At 40.6% G+C, this 10,913-nt stretch overlaps 1 protein-coding gene across 12 annotated transcripts in view; it reads right to left on the bottom strand.

The window, feature by feature from the left end:
* LOC112153105 (rho guanine nucleotide exchange factor 9) overlaps positions 1–10,913 on the bottom strand; it is a 57,485-nt gene that overhangs the window by 26,084 nt on the left and 20,488 nt on the right. For 2 of the 12 annotated variants that reach the window (XM_024283020.2, XM_024283019.2), the window contains exon 1: positions 605–746. The exons of 7 other annotated variants lie outside the window; for them this stretch is intronic. In XM_024283020.2, the coding sequence (XP_024138788.1) occupies positions 605–613 (9 nt within the window). In that variant the 5' untranslated portion in view covers positions 614–746. Of the gene's footprint in view, positions 1–604; positions 1,384–10,913 lie in introns of those variants that run through there. 3 more of the 12 variants (XM_036214024.1, XM_024283017.2, XM_024283018.2) reach the window with 3 other exon arrangements.

Raw genomic sequence — 10,913 nt, forward strand, 5'->3', positions numbered from 1 at the left:
GCGGTGAAATGGGAGGTGAGTTTAGCAGAGTTGAATCTAAAATGGGGGAAACCTGGAGTGATGGAGGCCATCCTTTTATTAGGCCCTGAGCTGGCTGCATGTTACTGCTCCAGCCCAGATCATAATGATCCTCACACACCCCCCAGAGCCTTTGCAACGGAGCAGGGACCTCTCACTTGCACCACTATTTGCTCCAAATAACACATTAACTTCTGTGGAAGGATCACTGCACAGCTATTAGCTGCCATATTGTGGATTTGGCTGGAGTGGATCACAATGGAAAAAACAAGTCCTGACGCAGCAGAAGGATGCGATTTAAAAACATCACATCATCCCTCCCTGTTTATTTATTGATGAGACAAAGATTGATATAGATAGGCTGGATTTATAAAACAATAAAAGGGAGATTGTCGCAGGTTGAAGGGGAATGTTTAAGCGTAAAATGCGAGGGATGTGGATTTCCAATCCTCACAGAAACGGTGACAGCATCACATATCCGCACAAACCACCACTGGACAACACCGGCTGCCACAAAACGAGGAGAGGACACAAGACAGAACGGAGGACCGGGGTGGGGGGTGAACAGAAATACATTATGTTGTACCAACGTCATTCATTTCAACGCGTAGCCGTGCCGGAGCGCCGGGTGTCCCCGCTCTCGAGCACCGCGCGCCGCTTTGCTCTCCTCTCCTGTACGAAAGCGTGGTGCGCTGCGAACCGGGCCCCAAGCGCAGATCCATTAACGAGTACCGAGGATGAACATCAACAGCACGTTCACAAGCACCAGAACCGCGATCACCGTAAACACCGCGCAAGTCTGGACATCCAAGGCCATGGCGCAGCGCTGCGGGCCGATGCTGGGATGCGCTGTGTGTTTATGGGTCGTTCTCAGCTCCACCGTCTAGACGCTTCAAAGCGACCGATAAATCCACCATTACCGACAGCCATGAAAAAAAAATGTAGTGGAGGAAAAAAAAAAGAAAAAAAAAGATGACCCTACGTGTCTTCACGCTCGCACGCGATGCAATTCAAAAAGGCACGGGAAGAGATGCATCATCCTCACCATCATCTCCGTCATCAGTCTGCACCGCGATTTCTCCCCGCAAGTCAACACCTGCCGGTGTTTCACCCTCTTCCCTTCAAACCGAGCGACTGTCTGGCCGAGAGATTCCCAAAAGCAAACAAAAGACAGGCGGAGCGCAGCGGGTCTCAGCAGCCGAGCTGCCTTCCGGTGAGCGGGGGAGCTGGGGGAGATGATGGGCTGGGAGCCGGAGAGGCGGTCCTCCACTGCTGGACCACCGGCTCCTGCCTTCACCTTCAGCCGGGGGAGGGGCACCGTTTCTGACCACAATCATAACCTCATTCATCTTCCACTCCCGATCTAAAAATACTCACGCAGCTGATTTATCTTTTAAAACTAAAGGATGAATGTGAAAGCAATGGAGAGTGTTCCTCCATCTAATCACTTCATAGGCATTATGTCAGGCTTAGTGCCAATTTTATCAGTGACAACACATTCATCAGATATGGCCAGCTGATCTGATATGATAATCAACTAAACTACTCCACTATCACCGGAGTGCAGACAAAACTCATTCCTGTAAAGACTTAAACTAGGGGTGTCAAACTCACTCGCATAGGGGGCCAAAATCCAAAACACACCTTAGGTCACAGGCTGAACAGGATAAATATTTACTGGACACACTAAAACTTTGAAAACTGAACTTTTTAACATGGCCAGTACCCTAATCCTAGCCTGGTCTGTGCCTTACAATGCATCTGGAACCAGTACTGATCCGTGTCACATACCGACTGTCTGGTACCAGGTTAAGGTTATAGGGAAAGGATACCAATGGAGTCCACGTTCCAGTACTGGACCGGAACCGGTTTGGAATTTAACCCTTTAACACTGGGTGCATTTTCGGCGACAGCAAAATAACACACATTCTTTAAACTACACAATTAACACAATTCCAGTGGATTCTGAAGTTGAGAAAAAGGAATTTCAGCACTAATAATTGAAATTTCAACATATTCAATGGATGCGTTTTGTAAGTAGAGCCCAAATAGTGTCTTAAAAATGTACGTAGTGATGGACGAACATGAGTTTTGATCTCATTTCCATAGACGTTTTATTGAAAATAGTCATTTAAACGCAAGTTTCCGATGGCAGTGTGATCATAGCATCAGAGCTACTCTTCAATTAACCCTTTAACCCCAAAGGTCCATTGTTTGTGTTCTTTGTCAGTCATGCTGTAACTGTTCAATAATAAACACGATCAATGTTATTCCAAAAGATTCTGAAGGAAAAAAAGCGGCTCGCGCCGCTGGAATTACGTTGATCGTGTTAATGGTTAAAAAGTTACAGTATCTTAAAGATCTTACAGATTTTGTGTCTAAGGTGGTTAATTGGACACCAAAAAGTGACCTGCTGAAGACACCCAAAACATACATTTTTTGACTTTGACACATGCCTTAAAGCGTCAAAAATGTTTCTATTGGGTCAAAAAGAGTAATTTAGTCAAAACAGTGCAGAGATTGTAAAAAATTTAAAGACACTCTCCAATAAAACAACTGAAGTGGAACTTCAATTTTTAGGCTGGATGGTGTTATAGTGATTAGAGCTTTTGCATCTCAGTGAGAAGACCCCTAGTTTGAATTCCATCTGAGTCCTTTCTGGTTGGATGTTCACCTTGTGCATATAGGTCTTCTCCAGGAATTTTAGTTTTATACTACAATTCGAAAACATGATTCATAGGTTAAATTGATTATGCTAAACTGTCCCTAGATGTGAGTATGTTTATGTGTGGCCCTGCAATCGACTTCCAACCTGTTCAGGGTGTACCCTGCCACCGCTCAGTAGTAGCTGGGATAGGCCCATATGACACCGAAAGGCCTAGCGCCAGAGACAGGTTGCCACCATATCATTTCCAGAATGCACAAGCAATAATAAAAACTAGTGAAACTACTTCAGCATCAGCGAGGCAAGTGCAGCCAAGTGCCTCTGCATAGTGTTTCCCATGAAGACAGTTTATCAGTTTGATTCGATCTCAGTGATGTTTTGTGAAATATCCAATGTTATGCTTTTATTTTAGACACAGAGTTTCTGCCAACAGAAAATCTGTTTAAAATGTATATATATATATATATATATATATATATATATATATATATATATATAAAAGCATGTAATGACTGTGCCTTCCCCAAAACGAGCAGCGAATCCTAAAGTCTTCTGTATTTGATTCAGAGTGTTCAGAAAATGAATGGATAGCGTTTAAACTTTAACAAAAAAAGACAACATTTTCTAATCAAAACAAAATACGCTAAGCAAACATACATCTTCATTCCTTTTCAGTGGTGTGTGCTCAGATTTAAATCTATACGTAAATTTTCATCTGTCTTAGGAAATCTCAGTCTGGGTGTACTCGGAGTGTCTCAAAGTGCCCGGTGTTAATAAACATACCGGCACAGACATGGTTTTATTATGCAAACATGAATTCTCTGCATATGAATAATGCAGCATCAAGAAAATGTCCTAATTCAAAATGTTAGCAACAAGCAGAACAGGATCCTTGGTAGAACACAAACAGTGGCTGACACAGCGGTGTTCTGCTGGGCACATGTGGGTTTATGGAGAACACCTGCTTATTTTTCATTCATCAGAGTATGCTCATTATGAAGCCCTCTCCCCTGTGTGCACTATAGTGAGCAGTCAGCTTCTTTCCATTCCTTGCTTTCTTTCTCAGAGTTAAATTAAAGTTATAATTTAAGCCTTTTTGTTGACTTTATTTGGGATGGAGGGTCAGATATTGCTGTCATCGAGTGACGGTTTATCATACAATCAGAAAGTAAGCCCTCTAATACCACTGTTTATCTAGAATTACCAGTTTGAGAATGGTGAAATGAAGTGATGGTCAGAGTTAAAGTCACAGGCCAACACATTCTCATTCCCAACTCCTCATATATGAATGTATGGTTCGGGCCCCCTACAGAGAAGTGGAATCTTATCCTCTGGAGCCCTAACCCTAACCCGGTACTGGATCAGTGTCCGGTACTGGATCCGCATTCGGTACCGTGTTCATTACTGCGTCCCAACAATTGGGGACCTGACAGCAAGCACCTCAAAAACGACCAGTTGGGGACACCCAAAACTTTAAAAAAGTGAGACGGAGGGGTCCCGAATCATACGTCCATATATGACAAGTTGGGAGTGAGAATGTGTAGCACGGGCATAGATTCAACAAAAGATAATGTTTACACACCAAAAAGTGCGACAAAATCTTTTTTTGAACATATTTAACAGTTTGATCAGTTAAAGTGACAGGAAGCTTTTCTTGTTCAGTTTTTAGAATACTTCCTTAAAGGTAGCGTATATGTTTGATCTGCCAGATGAATCTAATCCCATTTATCCAACTTTTTTTAACAAGTTATATGACCATCGTCACACATGTTCAACTATATAAACACGATTAAACAACAGTGGCGTGGCAGATGGCAGCAAAGGAACACTTTAAAGAGGATAAACAAAAAGTGCTTGGGTAGACATCTTTGTCCAAGCGAAGCTTCAGGGCTGATATTGTAACCATTGTGTGTGACGTTAATCTTTCTTCTACAAACAATGTTAGTCATTGTTTTGTGCATGCGGGTTACTTCAGGGCTCTGGTCACTTCACAATGAAATCTGATATAAGTTGCCTTTGAAAGGATATTCATGCCATCATAGGATGGGGATTGGGGCTTTGGGACCACCGGTGCAAATGCAGCCTGCATGGTGGTTGTTTGCTCAGAATATCACTGCTTAGAGATTAATATTTAAATTGGAAGCACAGTGTTTTGTTTACACAGTAAATAAATCAATACTATGACATTTTGGATTTCTACGGGATTGTAGGGTAACCTTTCTGACCTCTGCTATGACTGAGGCATCCCTATTATTACTCCTCTTGTGCTTTTCCTCTCATTGTTTGCTAGTTTCTTTTTGTTTTTTGTAAAATGGTGTCCCATTTTGAACAAAGCATTCAGTTTAAAAAATAAAAATGTAATGCTTTCATTTGTTATTTTTGCTATATTTTATATGCACGTTGGAAATAAATGAAAAGACCTACTACAAACATATTTTGATCTATTTTAAATAAACCTGGTAGTCTTAATGTAAAATTATTCTGTTTTTAGCTAACATAAAAAAAAGTGTCATTTTTTTTAAGACATATTTTCTGCAAAGAAAAATCTAATTTTGAGCTATGAAGTGTATTATTATGTTTATTCCTCACTATAAACAACCCAAATGCAATATTTTGATCCATTCACGCGTTTCTGAGTAATCCTCTAAAAACCTGCGCTCTCAAATGCAGCCCCTCCCATACCCACAAAAACAAGTAGATCCTCACTTGCTTACATCACAAGTTGAGAACAACCCCCTCCAGGAAGAGTCTGCTCCGCCCCCAGGCTGACACAAATACTTTGTCCATTAAGCTAACAGTGTTCAGCTAGCTTGGGGAGCCCCCCACCCCACCTCCTGGCTCGTGCACAGTCGTGCAGACGCAAGCTGTCTGTGTTGTGAGCCAGTGTAGTGATGGCCAATAAATGCTTGTTTGATCGATTTATCGTTCAAACTTTATAAAGAAACTTAGGTTGACAAATTTGCTTGACATGCTGGGATGGATCCTGAACGTATCCGAGAATGGTGAAAACAGACGGGTGATATCGGGAAGAAGGCAGGAGAAAGAGAAAAGACTATTCCCTGGTGGAGAAGAAGAGAAGACTATTTCTTGGTGGATAAAAGGGAGCCAACTATTTCCTGGCGGAAAACGCAAGTGACGAATTGAGAGAACTACTTCGAACATGGATCATTGAGCAAATGACAAAAAGGTACGCGTGAAAGAATTGTTGATTTTGATGATGCCTCAAAGAGAAAAGAAACGTTAAAGAACAGTTCCAATCAGCACAATGTTCTCATTTCCATAACTCTTGAACTGTTCATCTGCTGGTGTCGTCTGCATTTTTTTAAAACAAATTTCACTGCAAAATGAACCAGTACCCTTTACCAGTCTGTCTGCCAAATTTAAAAATTTGAAAATAAACGCCGGAGCAGCACTCCTAAGTACATAAATAAAATGGATATTTTTTTCCGTGGGTGACACGCTGACGAGGAGGACTCTCAGATCATGTTATGAAACAGGCGTCACCCTGAAGGAGCAATAGGCGGAGCCTCAGAGATTAGTTGTTTTACTTCCGGGTATGAGAAAAGAGTCAGAAAAAATAATTAGTATTTATAAATAATTTGTTTTTTATTGTATCAAAGGTAATATATTTTATCATTATTTATCATTTATTTGGATATAGGTAACTCTAAAAAAGTTAAGAAAAGCATGGTATGGCCCCTTTAAATAAATATATAATAATTATATAAACAATATTTTAATAGTTCAATAGTTGCGGCGTTACAACACTGTTCACGAAACTGTTAATTCTGTCAAAAACAACAAAAAATTCAAATAGTTGACATTATATAAGAAACAGTACAGGCAAAAGCAATGTACAGTAATTGGCTATCCAGCCATACAGTTCTGAATCATATGCCAGGTTGGACGAGGAAAACAAGCATATTTTTTCGTCACAAATTCAAACTGCATTTTTTACGTCAACCAACTGATGTCCAACTATTAGAATTAAAAATTCCTCAGAAATGCAACTTTGAGCTTAATTTTCTCAATACATTTCCCCCATCAACAGAAAAATGCCACAAGAATATTTTAAAACATGATTTTCATTGGAGTGGGTCTTTATTTAAAAAAAAAGAAAAACAGAAAAGAAGTCCTATAGCTTTTATTGGGCTATTTTTCTTACTGTCTTTTTTTTAAAGCATTCTTTAAATTTTATTCAAATAATCCATGATTTAAACTTTCAGGAAAAAAAAAATCAGAGTAATATGAGGCCCTTTTTAAAGTGGTTTAAACTAATTTAACCTCATGTCTGCTTTTGCTTGTTTTCCCTCCATGTGCACGAAACCATGACGGTGCTGACAGGACACATCATCACTGGTGGAACAAGCACACTTTACACAAAAAGGATCCTTGCAGCCTTCTAGGTGTAAGACAACCATGAATGACATGCTAATGTGCAGCCAAACATTTTTGTTTGTATACATTAATGGACAAGCTGCTCTGATTGTTGAAAGGTTTACATCAGAGAAAACATTTCCCAGAAGAAATACTTAAAAAAAAGAAAAAGAGTACACTGAAATTACAGTTCAGTCACCACCCACCCATCCCAGCCACCACCTAGTCAACCATCCAAAACACATAAAGTGCACTGTTCACTTTCACCTGAGAGCTTTAAAATGGATAAAAAAAGACCTGAGACAAAGTTCAAAAGAATAACACCAAAGGAGTGCAACATATCAGTATTTTTAAAGCCATAAATAATTTCCAGGGCACTTTCTGCACATACATGCTGATAAAAGCAATAGCTTCTGAAAGCCTGGCTTTCAGTGAGCAGAGATAAGTATGGTGCATCACAGCTGAGATATGACAACCGTCCTCAAACATGCTTTTTCTCTCATCTGTGCTTTTGTGTGTGCATTTGTGTGCGAACAGATTACATAAGCCTGTCCTACCTCTGTGGGCTCCCTCTCCAATCTCCCTGACATTTAGACAACAAAGGTCACATCTAAAAGTCTAAATCTGCACAGACACCAATGCTAATACATTCATACATATACGGAACAGGGGGACAAAAATGGCAGACTTTCTCACACCAGCTGAAAATCACATTGGATAAATCTGAAATTAGAATGACGGCACACTGAATGCAGAGCAAGCACCGGCGCACGTCTGCGTGAGGCGTCTGATTCATGTGAGTCGTACTCTGGTGGTGTACTGTGGTGCCACAACAGTAAACAGAATCTATTTTTAACTTCCCTTATTTCCATGAAACCAAATATTTTATCATGATCTTCCAAAATGCAGGGTGTTAGATCTTAGGAGTCAGGACAGCTCCTCTTAGATCGTTGTTGAACAGAAATGCTGATCAAGTTAAAAAAACTGGACAACTGGACAGTTTCAGGTCAAACTATCGTCACCTTCTTTGGCTCCATAAAACGTTTGATTGTTTTGTTGAGTTCAGTAGGAGGGGCTTCCTGTTCACGTCCCCACAACTCATACTTCTATTTTTTAACTCTCCTTTTTTTTGGTTTAATGACTTGGTGCAATCGCTGAGCCTATAAACAGATTACGCCTTTCTTCCGTGCATGCTCGTTTCCCTGCACACATGGGGTTTGCATTCGTCTGGAGCAGAACTGTGACGGCGGGCCGCAGCTGATCCCTGCTCCTAAGGCTGCGTTGCCTTAAGCTTTTGTTTAATATGGCGGGACAGGTCACCCTGTTGTTTGCTTTTCCATTCTTGTTAAAGTCTAGTTGTGGGTTGTGTTGGTGGGGACAGTGATATGGTGACAGCTTCTACGGCCGTAAACTGGACCTGGTTACCACTTTGATTTTTAGCCTTGAATCCTAACTATGTTTCCTTTTTAGTTGTTGTTCTCTGATGCTACTTTGGGGACACAAAGAGTTTTGTCATATTTAAGGAAAGCAAATAAAATAAAACAAATCTAAAGCCTGTTTTACACCACCACTGTCCTTGTAAAGGTCCAATTTCTCAATATTATTCCCTATAAAGAGTTTCAGTTTTTCTTACATTTGGAATTTGCGGAACCACAAAAAAAATTGTCAGTGAAATACTATTTCTCCGCCCACAACTCAGAAGCAATTTTTTGATAAACAGCTGCTGCTCTGCAGAAACTATGTCCTAGAAATTGACACAGGTTTTTGGATGTTGGCTAAAAACATTGTATCTTAATTAAACGACCATTCGGAACGCTTTTAAAATAGATCCAAAGAGGATTTGAGAGGGACTTTAATGTCTGTGCGGTCTGGTAAAGTCTAGTTTGGTAAGGAGTAGTCCAGTTGATTCTGGTGAGCATTTCCACTCAGTTAAGTCTTGCTCCCACTCAGCAGTTTGGTTTCATGGCGCATGTGTGGTTTAGACCGCTAGCTACCATTGCCTCAGTAGTGAGACGACTAGAAAAGCACCAACAGTGGAGGTCATCCAGCAGCTCGTCTTGTTCTTGCTTTGATTGTAGTACATCGCGTATAACAGGAATTTACTGCAGCTAAGAAGAATACTGCTGTAAAGAGGAAAACCGAAACGCTAGCTTAGCGCTATATCGGTGCTTTCTAATGTCATCATCACTTTCTGCCTCTCAACGGGTGGCTAAAGCGGCTGCGCCTCAGCCATTCTGTTCTATTTTTGCAACGGATGAGGGCCCTCGAGAGGTACGGGTCGGTACTGCTCAATGGGTCCATTTAACAATAGAAACGCTCAAAATACTGCACCGTAATGCTCAGTGGAAATGAGGCTTAATTGTGCTCGTCAGAAATCCAAAACAAAGACTACATTGTAATACATCCAAAAAATATTTCATTGATGCGTTTCTGAGCTGTGAACTTAAGAATCCAAATGCCAAATAAAGTAACTTTGGTGCTCAAACCACAGTAAAAGTAAATAGTTTAGAGCAGATGAAGCATAAATCCCACTTTACCAGAAAACCTGCTCAGTAACTTTGGGCTACATTAGGACATCCAGTCCTACTGTAGCCCAAAGTCACATTAGTATTTAGTTACAGAATGTTGTTGCAGCATCATCTGTCAACATCACCCGGGTGTTTTTTTGTTTTGTGTGTTTTACCCTTTCAAGTTGCTCTATTCCGCCTCCGATTCGGCTCTGTGACCGTCCCTGGAGATGCCACAAAGGCGTAACAAAATACTGCGCAGCTACAGAACGGGTCGTTTCACACAGCACAGTGAGGCAGAACAAAGGCGTCTTACAGGCGGAAAAAAGGTGTTTGTGTGAAAGAGGTTTAAGAGAAGCCTTTGTTAAGCTCCCTCTGGTCTGCAGTGTCTTTTAGAAAGTAGTTGGCTTTTAAGTTGTAGCACAAATTAATATGACAAAGAACTGTATCAAGCACCGTTAATGAAAAAGGTCAGTTCAATGACGCTGATACAGCCCGTTTTTGTTAAGTAGCAGTTTTTAATCTGCACACTTTGGTAAAAATACTTTTCTAGTATTTAATATTCTCCTTAAAGGATGAAAAAAGATTATTATCAGCTGGTGGACTGGCTCAGAAAAAAATTATGACAAAGAAAAACTGGCAAACACTGTTCACCATTAAGTTGGCTGACACATTTTATAGACCCACTCCAATGGAAAAAAAATGTTTTTTGGTGATTACAACCATTTTTCTCAAGATGGTGAACATATAAAATAATTTAAGATTGAAAAACAGCATTTCTGAGTATTTCTTTATTCAAATTGGGATGAATCAGAAGCAGATTAAAAATGGGTGGAACAAAGTCTCCATATACAGATAAATGAATACATTAACGTCTTAATTTTGATCGTCTGAGCTGACATCTGGGTGTATAGCTCTGATATTGCTTGCTATTTTTGTTGCACCGTTAATGTGAGGATCTGTAAGCCAACGGGAGAGTGTAAACAAAGGGATGAGGGGATATCAGTGGAGGCTTACTTCCACGGCAACTACAACTTAGGAGAAAGCCCACAAGCCGGCTCACCAAAGCTTCAATGTAATTTTATGGCAGAACTTGAGCGTCGTAGCACCCTTTGACATGGCAGATTCATGTTGTCCCATGATATTATCCTGTAGCTTTCAGTAGTGTGAGTTTTTTTGATAAAATAAGCAGATATTTGGGAAAAGTGGCTCTGAGCGCCAACTTCTGCCATTTTGGGTCGCAGCTGATGGGCTGTCACGCTGCAGGTTTTCCTTCCCCGGAGCGGAATCCACAAGCGAGAGAGTCAAGCCTGGGAATTTTAAACTTAGTTATAAGGTTTTATTTT

This window comes from Oryzias melastigma, linkage group LG10 (genome assembly GCF_002922805.2).
Source record: "Oryzias melastigma strain HK-1 linkage group LG10, ASM292280v2, whole genome shotgun sequence".
In the NCBI taxonomy this organism is placed as follows: domain Eukaryota; kingdom Metazoa; phylum Chordata; class Actinopteri; order Beloniformes; family Adrianichthyidae; genus Oryzias; species Oryzias melastigma.